Genomic DNA, 17,715 nt, shown 5'->3' with positions numbered 1-17,715 from the left:
TACAGAAATAAATCCTTTTATTATATAACATTCCTTTTCTTTTTTAAGATGCATACAGTACTTGTAGCCCAAGAATTCTGAGAAAAGCTAGAGAAGACCTGGCACTATACTTGAGAATTATACAACTGGGCAAAATAACACCTTTATAAATGTCAGGACATATAGAAATAAAATTTAGTGTTTGCACACAAAAATAGGGAAGTTACATTCAACACGTTTTCTTAAACGTGCATTTAATGTTTAAATGTTTTCTAAAACTTTGGTCATCATGCTTTATTATAACTTGTAAAATTTCACAATTATGTAGATGATTAAACCCAACTGGTAAGCAAATATCTCACTTAACACAGCAGCAAAAGCAAGCTAATACTGCACAATCATATTAGCAGACTGATTCCAGAAATACATGTTTTTCACAAATAGCACATAAAACATAGTTTGTGACAACACAGTTCAATGACTTTTCTTCCACTTCATAAAACAAGGCTGAGTAATGAGACATAGCAAAACATGATTACATAACAAAAAGTATATTTTTAATTAAAAGTCTAATTGTACATATAGGGCAACAAACTGCAGTTTCTATAGAATAGTGCAAATAAGCGGGACTTTCCTCAAAAATATTAAAACTCTTTTTGGATTCACTCCACATGCCTCAGATTTCATGAGCACTAGATTATATTATTTTAGATTTTTGTGTGATGGGCGCAAGTGATAGGGTTGATGTAGGATGGATGTGTACTCATAGGCTGCAAATAAAAATAGTTATTGACTTAATTACTGGATGAGAAGCGCAGGCACTGAAAACCTAACTTTAACAAACTTCCATTTGTCATCATGTAAACAGTTTTGTTCATCATATTTCATCAAAGACTCATAATTCATTTTAAATTGTCATATCAAGCAATTCTTCTAAACTCTTTTTTATATGTGATGGTTGAGATGCAGCCTGATTTAACAGATTCTGACCCATCTGTGTAAAAAGTGCTTTTGATAATTTAGCTGTGGCTGTTCGTATATTTCCTCCAGCTCCAGGCAAAGAGCCACTATTTGTCATGTTCCCTAAGAGATGCCATAAAACAACCAACACTTTCTGTTCTGTTGCATGGGGCTTCCTTTGATAAAGTTCCATAACAATATCTGAAACACAAAAATAGTAAACAGTGAGGTTTTTTTTTTTAAAAACAAACAAATTCAAGTTCTGACAGTTAAAAAGCATATAAAATAAACTAGGCTTCTTTCCTGACATTCACGCTAAAATGTTCAGCATCTTAAAAAAAGTAAGGCCAGAAACTTTACCCCCAAAGATTGGGATCTTCAAGTATTAGAAATCTATATATGACAGGCAAAAACAGTAAAAACAGAAATCAAACCAACAATTCATCTCAATGTTTTCCAAATGTAGTTTAATCAAGACATACATATTTTAAACTCCTGGACCTCTCATTAAACACAATTTGAAACAGCAGTTTTCTATGTGTACCAATATTTGATTTTAATATCTTTTATTGATCCTATTTCTCCTAACAAGACTTTTTTACTGGGGTGAAAAAGGAATAAAATTCTTTTGAAGAAAATTTTTGGGGTAAAAGTCTTAAAAGGTCTTTTTACAGATGATTATACAATTTATTTCTGCTTCATAGATAATGATAATGAGCTTAGTAGCTATCCTAAAATTTGAGTTGAAATGCCCATCAGCGTATCCTTAATCAACTATTTCTTAAGAAATAACAATTTAAAAATCTTTACCAGCAAGCTTTTCAGTCATATCCTGTTTTGCCTTTCCATTTAAAAACTGGGCTTTTGTGCAAAATGGCTGTAGAAGTAAGTAATTATCTAAACAAAAAGAATAACACATAGACACATTTTTAAACAGTTATAAGATCTTATTTATTTTTCATTACATAGCATTGAAAGGAAAAAATAATGGATGAAAATGTGTTAGAAAGATTTAATCTACATAGTTAACAACTTTTAAAAATTCTCGATACAACCTTAATACAGTAATATTCTTACAGCAAATAAAAAGTAAAAATACCTCACAGAATATTAAAGGAGCTATCACATGGCATAAAAAAGAAAAAGAACTACCTATGTCCTAGGCATCTTATTCCAAATGATAGTATACAGGTTTATAAAAAAAAAAAAAAGAAAAGAAATAAAGAACTGAAATTTTGGTATAGTTTTTACCTTCATTGATTTTTTTTCAAATTTTTAATTTTATAGTTTCACTGGAAATATCAAAGATAGTACAGAGAAGCTTTGTGTACTTTCACGCAGATTTGCAACCTGGTGAAAATTTACATAATTATAGTATCCATAACATTATAGTATACATAATCAACAATAATATAGTAGTATTATATAGTATACATATAGTATACTATACATATGCATATACAGTATATATAGTATATATAATATATATTATAGTATATAGTATATAATATATATACTATATAGTATATAGTTATAGCACATAATATATAATATTATATACTATATATGTGTATATAGTTCTATGCCATTTTATCACATGTGCAGATCTGTGAAACGATCACTACAGTTAAGACACAGAACTATTGTATCGCCACAAAGATCTATAGCTATACATATACTCACTCTTCCTAAACTGCTGTTAAACCCTGATAGACACTAATTTGTTTTCCATCTCTGCAAATTTGTTATTTTGAAAAAGTTATACACATGGAATCCTACAGCAGGTGACCTTTTGGGGTTGGCTTTTTTCTCTCAGCATAATGACCTTGAGATCCATCCAAACTGTTGCATGTGTCTATAATCCATTCCTTTCTACTGCTAAGTATTTTATGGTATGGATATATCAAGTTTTTTCACCAGTAACCCACTGAATTATACTTAGGCAATTGACAGTCTGGGGCTATTACAAACAAAGCTGCTATGAACAATCACGTACAGGTTTTTGCATGAACATAAGATTTTACTGTTCTGGAATAAAGGCCTAGGAAAACAACAGATAGGTAAGTACATGCTTAGTTTTTTAAGAAACAGCCCAACAATTTTCTAAAGTGGCTATGATTTTTTATTTACATTCTCACCAGCAATGTGTCAGATCCAGTTTCTCTGCACCTTGTTAGCATTTGGTGTTGTCACTATTTTTAATTTTAGCTGTTCTAATACTTGCTATGAACTGAATGTTTGCAGGCCCCCCCCCCCAAACTTATACCTTGAAACCTAATCCCCAGTGTGATGGTATTTGAAAGTGGGGCTTTGGGGGAGGAAATTAGGTCATGAAGGTGGAGCCTTCACCAATGAGATTAGTGCCTTCATAAAAGAGGCTCCAAGAGCTCCCAGTCCCTTCCACCATGTGAGAACACAGCCAGAAGATGCCCACTTATAAACCAGGAAGAGGGCCCTCACCCAACAACAAGTCTGTTGATGCTTTGATCATGGACTTCCCAGGCTTCAAGAACTGTGAGAAATAAGTATGTGTTGTTTATAAGTCATCCAAGCTATGGCAGTTTGTTATAACTACCCAAAAAGACTAATAAATTTGCATAATGATCATGGTCTTAATTTGTATTTATATTTCCTTAGTGACTGGTGATGTTAAACATCTTTTCATGTTTTTATTTTCCATCCATATAAGTGTTTCCTTCATGTCTTTCGCCCATTTTCTAAATAGGTTTTCTTTTTTTTTTTTTTTTTAATGTTGAGTTTTAAGAATTCTTTCTTTCTCTTTCTCTTAGCTGCACTATGTGGCTTCTGGGATCTTACTTCCCAACCAGGGATCAAACCTGGACTCCCTGCAGTGGAAGTGCCATGGAATTTCCACAAGTTCTTTATATATTCCGAAAGTAAGTTGCTCAGTTGTGTCCAACTCTTTGTGACCCCATGGACTGCAGCCTGCCATGCTCTTCTGTCCATGGAATTCTCCAGGCAAGAATACTGGAGTGGGTAGCCGTTTCCTTCTCCAGGGATCTTCCTGACCCAGGAATGGAGCTGGGGTCTCCTGCACTGCAGGTGGATTTTTTTTTATTAGCTGAGCTACCAGTGAAGCCCCTTATATATTCCAGATAAGAGTTAGTGTTAATGGCTTGGTCGTGCCAGACTCTTTGCGACCCCATGGACTGCAGCCCACCAGGCTCCTCTGTCCATGAGGTTTTCCAGGCAAGGATACTGGAGTGGGTTGCCATTTCCTTCTCCAGGGGACCTTCCCAACCCAGGGATTGAACCCGGGTCTCCTGCACTGCAGGCAGATTTTTTACCAACTGAGCTACAAGGGAAGCCCATTCTAGATAAGCATATGTATCAGATATGTGGTTTGCAAATATTTTCTGCAAATCTGTAATTTGTCTGGAAGGATAGCTGGAAAGATGGCATCATAGAGGATGACTTGTCCAGTTAATTATGAGTTAAACTATAGAAATATGGTTCTAGGATGGAGACCTCATAGTAATTAAACAGGTTCTGAAGCAACCTAAACTTGAACTGTTTATTAAATTCTAGAAAAGAGAGCCCAGGATGGGACACTTAAAAACTATATTTATTTCACTATCTATTTGGACTTATTTTTTTAACACAAAAATAAACATTTTGATCTAAAAAAATAAAAAAAGTCTTTTGCAAAGTAAATGTGAAGTAAACATGATAACCACTATATTACAGAAATGGGATGCAAAGGAAATGTTTTAAATTTTGATGAAGTTCAATTTATGAACTTTATATAGATCATACTTTTAATGCCATGCTAACAACTCTTCACCAAGCCTAAGTTCTAAGGATTTTCTCATATATTCTAAAAGTTATACAGTTAAATCTATGATCCATTTGAGTTAACTTTGTATCAGATGTGATGTTGAGGTAGAAAAATAAGAACTGAAAAGTTAAAAATAAGGGTAGAGAAAGTCAGTTTAATGGAATGGTATTTAATCACTAAAAATAATTAAAACTGCTACTGAGAAAATCTTAAAAATTTTATCACAACATTAAGTGACAAAAATTGAATAGCTACATTTTTGGCATTTTAGAAAATGTGTAGAATGAGAAAGCACAAAAGTAAAGCCAAAATAATTTGAATGCCAAAGTACGATTTCTTACCTACATGCTGACTCAGTGCCTGAACAACATTGGTGGCAGCAGCATAGATGCCTGGATTCTTGGAATTCAGATTGTTATCTACTATCGCTGGGATTAGCATGTTGATTATAGGAGATAAGTTGTCTCGAAGCAAAGGAATCATTTTGTGCATTGTTTCTAGAGCCACCAGGTTTACTTTACTATTGGAATCATGAAGCCGAGATTTAAAAGCATCAAAGATCTGAAAGTAAATTGGTAAATTAAAGTGAAATAATGTTGATATCTATTATACGTAAATTCCTAATGGCATTTCATAGTATTCATCCTACTAAAGCATAAATGTACTATTTAAAAACACACACACACATCTTATTTAACTTGGACTGAGATAATAGGAACTTCATAAAAAATTGGATGCTAGTGTCCAGTCTTCTTCCCCCAAAAAGAGAAGGCTTCAAAATCCACCTAAAAACAAATTCTACTAAATTAAGGCTGAGAAATTTGGTTCAATAAAAAATGCTGTTTTCTGAAATGTGTAGGTTAGTTTAGCTAACTTTAAGAACTTAAAGGTTTCTATTCTTATCTCTATTTGTAACAGAAGTAGACATGTAGGTTTTACTACAGAGATTTGACCTAGTTTCAGATTTAAGTTTTTATTATTACCTCTTAACCTGAGTACTTAAACAATACAGCCTTCCTCTTCTAATTCTTAGCTTTTGTAAATTCAAGATATAATGAAGTAAATGCTGAGCAATTTAACTATGTCAGGTGAGGAAAGAGCTATTCTGTGAGAATGAGACTATTAACTAATAATCTGTGATATACATCATATATAAGTTTTAGTGTTAGCCACTCAGTCGTGTCTGACTCTTTACAACCCTATAGGCTGTAGTCCGCCAGGCTTCTCAGTCCATGGAACTCTTCAGGCAAGAATAATGGAGTAGGTTACCAGTAGAATTTAATGACTAAATTACTAATGGAATTAACTGAACCAAATTCTGATGAAGCATAAGTAATCTATGCTCTGGTACCACTAAGATTTATTACTGTTTCCCTTTCTATTGCTTCTAGTCTTTCTATATAAGTTATAAAATATACAAATGCATATTTATAAATATATATTAACATATAAAATTAGCACAAGCAGATTTCTAATTTACATATTAAAATTTCATTATTTATTCCTAAGTAATATCAAGTCAGGCTGGATGAAGCACAAGTTGGAATCAAGATTGCAGGGAGAAATATCAATAACCTCAGATACACAGATGATACCACCCTTATGGCTGAAAGTGAAGAGGAACTAAAGAGACTCTTGATGAAGGTAAAAGAGGAGCATGAAAAAGTTGGCTTAAAACTCAACGTGCAAAAAACAAGATCATGGCATTCGGTCCTATCACTTCATGGCAAATAGATGAGGAAACAATAGAAACAGTGACAGACTTTATTTTTGGGGGTTCCAAAATCACTGCAGACGGTGACTCCAGCCATGAAATTTAAAAGATGCTTGTTCCTTGGAAGAAAAGCTATGACAAACCTAGAGAGCTTATTAAAAAGCAGAGACATTACTTTGCCGACAAAGGTCCATCTAGTCAAAGCTATGATTTTTCCAGTAGTCATATATGGATGTGAGAGTTGGACTATAAAGAAAGCTGAGCGCCTGAGAATTGATGCTTTTGAACTGTGGTGTTGGAGAAGACTCTTGAGATCCAACTAGTCAATCTAAAGGAAATCAGTCCTGAATATTCATTGGAAGGACTGATGATGAAGCTCAAACTCCAATACTTTGGCCACCTGATGCAGAGAACTGACTCATTGGAAAAGACCCTGATGCTGGGAAAGATGGAAGGCAGGAGGAGAAGGGAATGACAGAGGATTAGATGGTTGGATGGCATCACCAACTCAACGGACATGACTTTGAGCAAGCTTTGGGAGTTGGTGATAGACAGGAAAGCCTGGAGTGCTGCAGTCCATGGGGTCGCAGAGGCGGACAGAACTGAGCAACTGAACTGAATATCAAGTCTCTTAAATGCTCTGGTTTTTAAAATACTGATTGATTTACTCAATTTTTTTTTTTTTTTGGCCCCACTGCATGGCTTTTGGGGATCTCAGTTCCCCAACCAGGGACTGAACCTGGGTTATGATCGAGTCTAGAATCCTAACCATTAGGCCACCAAGGGACTCTCTTACTCAACATATATATTTACTGACTGCCAGGTTCTAAGAACACTGAGATTATAAAGCTTTCAAGGAGTCACTATCTAGTGGGAGGAGTCAAAACTTTTCACTAAATTTTAACACTTTAAAATAATATACATATGTAATATTAAGAAATAAGGCAATTATTATACTGATGAACTTTATTAATTATTATTGATTGAAGATAAAAATTGATTTTGACGGTCCTTACCTTCACAATGTTTCCAACGACAAGCTCTTGATTGTTTTCAGTATCTGATAAAAGCTGCTTAATCCCATTAATACGATCACGAAAATCTTTTGCATTTAATAAACCAGTTATGACTTTAATGTACTCAGCACTTTCTAAGGAATTTCGGGGAATTGATTTTCTGGTGATTTCACGAATTTCAGTTACCTCTCTAAAGTGAAACAAAGGTAAAAAACAAACATAATAAATAATTATCATGTATTCACTTTTAAAAAATTCACAAAGCAACCCATAGCCACAATACTTGTGTTGGGGGTCCCTAATGTCTCTGCTGGGTTTGGTAATTTGCTGGGAGGACTCATAGATTCAGCATGTAGTTTTACTCATGGTTAAGATTTATTATAGTAGAAGGATATAAAGCAAAATCAGCAAAGGAAAAGGTGCATGGGGTCAAAGTCTGGAAGAAACTAGATGCAAGCCTCCAAGGGTCCCTTTCCAGTGGAGTCACACAGTTTAAACTTAATTCCTCCAGCAACAAACTGTGACAATACATGTCAAATGTTGTCTACCAAAGAAGCTTAGAGGTGCGGTACCCAGGATTTTTAATGGGGAGTTGTTCATGATTGGTCCTCTGCCTGGGACATACCAAAATTCCTGACTTCCAGGAAGAAAGCAGTTCTTCACACTGTTTGCCCAAAACCACACTGTTTGCCCAAATAACAGAGGCACAGTAAACTACTGTTATCAGTTAGACAACGGTGGGGAATCCTCCTGAAATCCTGGTTACCCGATGCTAGCTAAAGGCTAACCTCTCAAGCTGAACTTTCTATCTCTATTCTGGAAGCAAGCGAGTTCCTATAGTATTTTATTTCTCTCTAAAGAACTGTTTTAACATTTCTTGCAAAGAAAATCTAATGAAACAAATTCCCTCATTTTTTGTCTAAGCAAGTCTTTGTTTCTCCTACACTTCTTTTTTCTTCCAGTTTTATTGAGATATAACTGAAACACGGTACTGTGTAAGTCTAAGGTATACAAAGACTTGATTTACATATTTCATGAAGCGATTATCACAATAACTTCAGTGAACATCCATTATCTCATATAGGTGCAAAATTAAAAGAAATAGAAAAAAGTTTAATAAGTAACTTTTATTTGTTTTGAGGACTCAGAACATACTCTCTTAACTTTCATACATAACATACATTCATATATAGCATTACATTCAGGACGTGTAGTACTCTCTCTGTGAACTACACTTTGAAGAGCAAGGCTCCAAAACTCCATGGATTTTTATTTTTTAGAAAATTTATTATTCAAAGATATACAAACACAGAAAATATGAAAGATACCTACGCATCTACTCATATAATTTTTAAAGTAATGTTTAAAACATATTTTAAAATACACCAAAGAGATCATAATACTTCTGAAAGATTTTTAAAAACTATATAATCAATCTATTAAATACTGCTTAGTAGTTTAAACCTGTTACAAAATTACATATATAATTATATTTAAAAAAATTTTAAGAGTATTTCTTTTTCTGGTTGATGGTTATTACAGGTGATTGGTTATACTCTTTCAATGCTTGTATTTCATACAGGTTTTTTTCTCCCTTAACCGTAACTATGTATTACTTTTATAATCAAGGGGGGAAGTAAAGGCTATAAATTGAAAAAAATTAAGAGCTGTCCAAGACAGGCCTAATATTGACAAGTTCAATAACACTAAAGTTTTACTAAAGTTTAGTTCATGTAAAAGCAAGGTACTGCGAATAAATAATTGCCTTGTTAAATCAAATTATCTCATATTTTCTAAGTCCTTACCAACTTTCAAAACTCCATTAAATTTTGACAAACACCCCTGGAATAGTTCATGAAAATATTCCAATGAGACTACCATGAGACTAAATGAGACTATCATCAGTAGGGAGTAATGATTCTACCTTTCAGTTGAATTGAAAGCATCCCTAGAAATGGATGATGACCTTGTATTTCCAACACTGCCAGTATGAGATCGTCTTCCTTTTGCTGAAGGAGTATCTAGTGGTATCTCTCCCAAACCCTGTAAATAAAGAGAGGCAGTGCAATAAAAGTCTTAAAACTAGTAAAAGTGAAATTAACTTGGACAATGTAATTTTCATAGTAGTCATTGCTGATCTCTTATAACTGAATGCATTTTAATAATCTGCTATATTTATGCTTTAAAGGGTATCAGATATATAAATTACCTTGCAATTAGTAGTAAATTAACAAAATATGTGCCCAACACTAGCAAGTGATATTGACTTTGTATAACTGTTTAAAATGCAAACCTTCATATCTATATTTTATAACTACTCTTCTTAAAGCTTAAAATCTATATGGAAATCATGAATTTATATAGAAAATATGAATACATCACATAAACAATGAATTCCTATGCAATACCAGTATGTGAATAAACATTTAAATAAGAACTATTTAAAATTTATTTTTTTCTGATACTTGTACTTGAAATAACTCACAGATATAATCAGCCTCATTTTAGTAAGATAATTTTTTACATGGTTATTTTGATAAATTCTATATGAAAAATGCTGACATCTCATACCAATAAGAAGAAAAAATACTCTAAAATGTTTATCACCACACATATTTGAAGTAGTATCCCTTCAAAAATGAATCTTTTACCTAAGTTGACCAGAGAGGAACAACATAAATTACCACAGAAAAATTCCACATCATTAAACTAAGCACATTTTTGCAAAAATTAATACATAAATAGACTACATTTTTTCTTTTGCTAAACAAAAATGTATGTTGAGCAGGTAACTATATGAAAGGGGCTTCCCTGGTGGCTCAATGGCAAAGAATCCACCTGCCAATGCAGGAGACGCAAGTTTGACCCCTGTGTCGGGAAGGTCCTCCGGAGAAGGAAATAGCAACCCGCTCCAGTATTTCTGCCTGGGAAATCCCATGGACAGAGGAGCTTGGTGGACTACAGTCCATGGGGTCGCAAAAGAGTTGAAAACAACTTAGCGACTAAACACCAACTATATGAAAAGTAGGTCTATTTGTTTTCCCATCTTATAAGGAAGTCCCATTCATTTCCATTACCTTATAGGTAACAAAATGTGCAGGGAATTGTATTCTTGTTGTGTTCCCAATGCTAAAAAGAACTGATTTTCTTTATACATATATAATTTTATTTATTTACTTATATTTTGGCTGTGCTGGGTCATCCACACTCCTTGGGCTCTTCTCTAGCTGTGCTGAGTAGGGGGCTACTCTCTAGTTGCAGTGTGCAGGCTTCCCATCGTGGTGGATTCTCTTGGTGTGGAGCACAGGCTCTAGACAAGCGGCCTTCAGCAGTTGCAGCTCCTGGGGTCTAGAGCACGGGCTCAATGGCTGTGACGTTTGGGCTTATGAGCCTGGGCCGAGTTGCTCCGTGGCATGTGGGATCGTCCGGGATTGAATCAGGGATTGAACCATGTCTCCTGCATTGGTAGGTGGATTCTTAACTACTAAGCCACCAGGGAAGCCCAAGAATCGATTTTCTTTTAAAAGGGTTGACTTTACACTTTTGAAAAGGGCTCTGGCCTAATATTACTATTGATAGATTCCCCCACCCCTGTCTTTTGTCTTTAAGAAAAACAAAAAATAAAAAAATAATACAACAAAAACAAAACAAAAAAATAACAAATACAAAAAACAAAAAAATAAAAGCCCTTGGTTTTGGGGGGAACATGATCAACCCATTCAGAAAGTTTATAATCTTTAGCTATATAGAGTTGATAATTATAAATTGATCACTTTTATAGTTAAGAAACTCAAAGGTAAGAAAAATAACATTACCAACTTTTGGGTTACTTTATAAAGCACTTTTCACATTTCATTTCACTTGTCCCTCAGTTACTCATTTACAGACATTTTTGAATACTCGTTATCTACAAGGATATATAAGACATGGGGCTTCCCCTCAAGGAACTCCTTTATCAACAATGTGGTAGAAGCTCTAACAGTGGAATGTACAAGGTAAATAAAGTACGAACTAAGTGTAATAAACATTATCCTCATTTTATAAAAATAAAAATTGTGGGTTAAAGAAATGATGTGTGTAAGATTATATAATTGCTACTTCTCAAGTTGTGATTCAAACACAAGTCTTGTAATTCCAATAAGCCACACTACTACATTCTACCAAATATTAACCTTCTATTCAATAAACATTTACTGACACTATGAATGTCTCCTCAGTATTGCAGTTGTTGAAATGCTCCTGTAGATCTATTCTGAATGGTTAACAGAAATAACCAAAGAAGTAATTATTTCTATCCTTTACCTTCCTCAGCAAATGAACATTGCTTTTAAAGTTGTGTTATAAAATAAATTTCTTCTACATACCTTTTGCCGTAAGCTTTTAACAGATTCCTTAATATATGGCAAATCTTTAGATGGGACATATTTTTCAAGCATTTTATCAAAGTTAGGATGACACATCATGAGGAAAAGCATCTTTCGACCATAATACCTATGGATATTTAAGAAATATGTAAAATAATTCTATAAATCTTAACAAGCTTAAGTTTCTGTCCTTAGATTTAATTTTTTTCCCCAGTAGAAAAAAAAACTATCAACATCAAGATTATCATCCCTATATTAAATAAGCCATTGAAATGTAGTTGTACTAACTGGATTAGAGAGTATGGCATTCTCCTGCCACCCACCTTTAAAAAAACATAGCTTCAAATCTTTTAGCTATATGTCATGGAGAGTCAAAAGCTATGACTATTTTTCAGGCACCCAAGAGTCCATATCAAGACTGGCATTTGGCAGAACTGTGAATTAAAATAAGTGCTTGTCCTGACTTTCTTTTCTGGTGACCTTTTGTTGCTCACAGGCTGGCCAGATGTCCTGGCCCAAGTCAACCCAAGATTCTGTACTTCTGATTCTCTCTCTTTTCTTCTTCTTGCCAAAACTTACCTGGGCTTCAATTCTTCAAAAACCTATTCTTTGCTATCTAAAATTCATCCAGAGTTAGCTGGTAACTCGTGGCTGATACATTAATGAAATGTCTAATGTTCTCCAAAACTAGGGTTTTTTTTTTTTTTTTTTTTCAATGCTACATTAGTTTTAACATAATTCTTTTGGGATAATACCCTAAGCCAGGATATCATTATAATGGTAAATGATGTGGTGGAAGTGCATACTGGAGATATTTTTGGACAGGGGGTCTTATATTACCTCATAAAACTGTAGTTTTCTTCTTCTTAGAGACTTGACCCTAAAATAATTACAATTATACCTTCACCTACAACTTGGAATGTATGACACTAGAAGAACCAGAGAAGGCAAAGCTTTTGTGGGGGAGATGTATAAGATGATCTCAGAATCATTTATATCAACTAGACTTGTTCAAATGTAATGAAATTACAGAACGGGAGGTAATATCAGAGAGTAAAAATTAATTTTCTTGTCCTACAACCAGAATAAGGTTAACACCAGATAAGCAGCTCGTACGCAGTTATAGTTTCAAAGCTGACTCTAACTTTTATCCCTGAATGGTAAGGACTGTAGGTGTACCATAGACCTTAATGATATGCAAATGGCTAAAACAAACAAATGAGCAAGCAAAAGACAAAAAATGTAAGAAATACTATAACTGGAAAGTTGTCATTATTTTTTAATTTTAAAACTTTAAATAAGAATCTAAGAAATGACAAAATGGATTAGAAGAATTACTATGCCATTAAGGAAAAGTCAAAATGTACAAAAAACAACTATTGTAAATTTTATTTTGTTTCTAACTGGTCTATTATGATCCAACCCTCCTAAACTGTTTTGAACTTTACTGTGGTATGCACAACTTCTAAAACGGTTCCCCCAAAGATATACTGCTCTAATTTCTACAAATTGTGAATATACGATATAACTTCCAGGATTATGTTATATTTAATGGTACAGCTTATTTTAAGATAGGGAGATGATCTGGGCGGACCTAAGTGAATCACATGAACCCTTAAATGCACAGAGCCTTCTGTAGCTGGTAGAAGAAAAAGAAGTCAAAGAAATTCCAATCATGAGAGGGATTCGACTTGTTGCTGCTGGCTTGAAGACGGAGGTGGGTTGCATGAGAAGGAATTCAGGTGGACGTGAGGGAGCTGAGAAAAGACCCCGGTTGAGAGCCAGCAAGGAAATGGTAACCTCTGTCCAAAAATCACAAGAAACTGAATTCAGCCAACAGGCTGAGTTTGCAAGCAGATTCTTCTATAGTGCAAGAGCCCTGCACTGATACCACCTTGATATCAGTCTTAGGAAACCCTAAGCAGAGAACCCAATTAAGCATGCCAGACTTCTAACCTAAAAATGGTAAGCTAAAAGAGCCTACGCTGCCGAAATCACTATGTTAGTGGTTATTTGTTATGCAGTAATATTAAATGAATAGATTTAGTTTCTATAATATTTTTTTGACATAATGACTTCCACAAGACTACTGTAGATACTTAAAGTAATGAACATCTCTGTCTTAAAATGTTAAAAGTTTGATGTCCTTCTTTACTTTTTAGTCTCCACAAAGTCAAGATCCTACCTTCTCCCTTTAATCTGAGTTCACATATAACTGCCATAATTTTTAGATTCTGTATGGGGCATTATAAACATCTAGTCAAACCTTACTGATTGTATAGATGATAAAACAGAGGCTAACAGAGGTTAAGTAACTCGCTAAGGGCTGACAGTGGTTTGAGCTAGGAATTGAACCTAAGCTTCTGATTACATCCAAACTTCTGTCAGCATTACAGCTATAGTACCATCCATTTCTTAATTACTCTGTTACCCTTCTCTGACCATTCTTAACCTTCATAAAATTGTTCTTCGAGTACAGACAGCAATCAAGAATTCATGGAAATTTTCTAAGTGCACATATCTCATGCTATTCAGTTTGCTTCCTGTATTCTTCCTTGATTTTACCCGACTGCTTGGAAATACATCATTTTTCCCTAAATGCATTTACCTTGTATCTGCCCACAATGAATTTCTTCTGTGACTTTTCTGCCTACTTATACAGTCTTGTACGGTTTTCAAGCAGAGCACCCCTGGGACATGGCATCTCACTACCCAGAAGTATGTAGTGTCATCTGTAAATTTGGAGAATTCACTGTGCACTCCCTCAAGATCATTTACAAATCAGTCAAAAAAGATCACCTCCCAGCACCAATTTGTGGGGGTCCCACTTCTCCATTTAGAAAAATGTTCGTTCTTCTTTAACCTTTGTTTCCACATTTAAGCCCTTGTAGTAAATAACAGACTCAACAAATATCACTAGCATCTACTCACCTGGTTTCCGGTGAGCTGTCCTGAGCAAATTTAGCAGCAGCGGGTAATATACGGTCAGCCATATCCTTTGTTCCAGATAAAGCACGCTCTGGTTCCATAAATTCTACCACATCTGACAAATGCTGGGCTGCACATCTTCTTACTGCAATGTGTAAGTGGCTAGAGGAAACATGCTCAATTACAATAGAGCTGATGTAGAAACTATTTTCCAAAGATATACCTTAAAAGTTAAATGATTACTCCTAAGCCTCAGCCATCATCGTTGTAGGCCAAAATGACAAATTATTTACATTAGCTATCCCTTCCAAGAAGTTAAAAACAAAGTTATAATCACTGACATTTATTTAGCTCCAGATTTATGAGGGTAAGTAACCTATTAAAATCACATTATTGTCTTCTGTATGCTTAGTACCTAATCTGACTTTTATCATAATGAATTATTTAATACATGTTTTCTGACTGAAATAACATTGAAATTTGCTTTTTTCCCCTATACCCCAGATTACAAACAACTGCATTTTTAGTTTAAGGACATGTCCAGGTTATTTTGAACATTACCTTTGTCCTCCATTGATAAGAGAAACAACTGCACGTGCAGGAGTTACATTAGTGATCATAGCTCTTAATGCCTTGTCAACGTCTTCTCTTATAAATGTATTTGATTCTCCTGACTTCTGCAACAAAACTTTTACTGTATTATCTAGTTCTTGGTCCATGCTCTTTTTCAGGTGAGTGAAAAGATCACTTAAACAGACCACAGCAGCACGAGAAACTCCAGAGCGTAAATTTTTTACCTAAAAAAAATTTCCAAAATGTACATTTTTCTGAAATTTTGAAAGAAAATCAGTAATAATGACCTTAAAGCCAAATTTATTATCAAAACAACATGCTTTAATATGTATAATACTATGTCTTTTAAAAAAAATCAACATTTTATAAATTTTTTTAAATGTGGCAAAGTAAGGCATGAGTTACTTTTCATACAAGCCTACTGATTTCATTTAGTACAGCTTTTCTTTTCAAGGTCAAGTAAATATGGCATGTTTATATTTTGTTATCCAAACACTCTTTAACTCAGCTGAAAAATAAGTTTACCTCTTGAACTACTGCAAAATTTGTTTCATGCAACTTTGTGTTCAGTATTTCAGAATGAAAAGCAGCTAAACATCTAATAAAGTTCAGCCCCTCAATTTTCTTCTCCCTATGAGAAAAAGAAACAAACAACAAAATCATGTATTAAATGTGGCTCCACTGGAATGGGATCTCAGATTTCCTCTTTTGTGAGTATGGATTATTGCCAATGACGAGACCCTGTCTATCTTCCCTTATCATGCAGGAAGCTCAAATAAAAGATATGGAAAGTTTTATTTACTCCCATAGTTCTACTCCTGATTCAAAACACCATTTATGAGCCAAAACCACTACTGACAGTCAAATTAAACATATGCTTTGTAAATAAAAAGGAACATTTCTCCACTAGTAAGTATGTCATATTCTTTTTAGAGAATAGAAAGGAAAGGAAAGGCAAATGTGAGGGAAGCAATAAAACAAAAATGGAAGGAGATTAAATAACTAGCCATAATTTTGTTGGTGATCCAAGAGCAGAAAAACATCAATAAGATAGTTATTGATGATAAGATAAGATAACTCGTATTTGTTCTTCATTATCTTACCTAATGAGACAGATGAAGGGAGGTGAATAATAACAAGAGAGTAGATTTAAGTGGGATTGAGACATTACATTTCAAACTTTATGGTTTCCATTTTAATCATTTGAAAAATATAAGCTGAATTTCCTTAGTTGGTAATATTGATAGTGGTTACTTTTTTAAGCATTTAAATCCCCTGAATAAGTTATGGGATAACAGGGAGAAAAGACCCAAGATTCCAAGGTGGCAAGAGTAAATCTGTTTAGCAGATGTCTGGTTCAAGACTTTCATTTTTCAGATAAGCATAAAATTGTTACAGTTACCATTCAGATTCGTAAACAACCAGATTCTAAACACAAATAATAGAAAGTGGAGTCAAGAGAGGAGGGCAGAAAAATTAAGAAAGAGTGACTGAAATTTTTCCAAATTTGATCAAAGCTCTAAATTCTCAGATCCAAGAACAAATCCTCAATGGGATAACCACAAAAAAACCACAAAATTACTAAAAAGACTGTTAAAGGGAATATTCTTATAAACAGCCATAGAAAAAAAGGGCAAATTACATACAGCAGAACAAAGATAACAACGATAAAAGACTTTAGGTCAGAAATATGCAAGCCAGAAAACACTGAACAAAATTTAAGTGCTAAAGAGAAACCAACAACCAAAAAAGTCAACTTAATTTAAGAAGGAATATACAAAGCTTAAACTAAGAGATTTTAAAAGCCCAGTAACTGACAGAAAAAATAAACAAGAATCCAGTAAGTATACAAAAAATTTAACACTTTCAACCACCACCAACCAACTTGATCTTCTTAACATTGACAGAACGCTACAACCAACACCAGAATGCAGACTGGTTTGTCAAGTTCATGTGAAACATTTATCTGCATAGTTCTGGTATCACGGTAATGCTGACGGTAAAGAATGAGACAGGAAGAACACCAGCTTCTTCGATGTTCTAGAAGTTTGTGTAGAATTGATTTCTTCCTTAAATGTTTGATATAATTCATTAGTGAAACTATCCAAGCATGATGTTTTCTTTGTGGGAAAGAAATTCAAATATAATTTCCTCAGGAGATATTCGGTAATACAGATTATCTGTATCTTTTTGAGTGAGTTTTGGTAGATTGTGTCTTTCCAAGAACCTGTTCATTTCACTAAGCTGTCAAATTTATGGGCCTAAAGCTGTCTATAATATTCCTTTATTATTTATTTTTCCCTTCATTATTTATTTAGTAGCTGTATGATCCATAGTGATGATATTCCTTCTCCCATTCCTGATGTAGTAATTTGTTTCTTC

The 17,715-nt window shown here is 34.1% G+C and overlaps 1 protein-coding gene across 2 annotated transcripts in view; it reads right to left on the bottom strand.

Moving 5' to 3' along the window:
- TOGARAM1 (TOG array regulator of axonemal microtubules 1) overlaps positions 1-17,715 on the bottom strand; it is a 75,924-nt gene continuing 58,209 nt past the window's right edge. For both annotated transcript variants that reach the window (XM_061159219.1, XM_061159220.1), the window contains 9 exons: positions 15,859-15,964; positions 15,322-15,557; positions 14,764-14,922; positions 11,833-11,959; positions 9,393-9,511; positions 7,469-7,658; positions 5,080-5,299; positions 1,750-1,836; positions 1-1,140 (listed from right to left, as the gene is read on the bottom strand). In XM_061159219.1, the coding sequence (XP_061015202.1) occupies positions 887-1,140; positions 1,750-1,836; positions 5,080-5,299; positions 7,469-7,658; positions 9,393-9,511; positions 11,833-11,959; positions 14,764-14,922; positions 15,322-15,557; positions 15,859-15,964 (1,498 nt within the window). In that variant the 3' untranslated portion in view covers positions 1-886. The remainder of the gene's footprint in view (positions 1,141-1,749; positions 1,837-5,079; positions 5,300-7,468; positions 7,659-9,392; positions 9,512-11,832; positions 11,960-14,763; positions 14,923-15,321; positions 15,558-15,858; positions 15,965-17,715) is intronic.

Source organism: Dama dama, chromosome 13, assembly GCF_033118175.1.
Source record: "Dama dama isolate Ldn47 chromosome 13, ASM3311817v1, whole genome shotgun sequence".
Lineage (NCBI taxonomy): Eukaryota > Metazoa > Chordata > Mammalia > Artiodactyla > Cervidae > Dama > Dama dama.
Note: the sequence above shows the minus strand (reverse complement) of the source record. Positions and strands in the feature narration are given on the sequence as shown.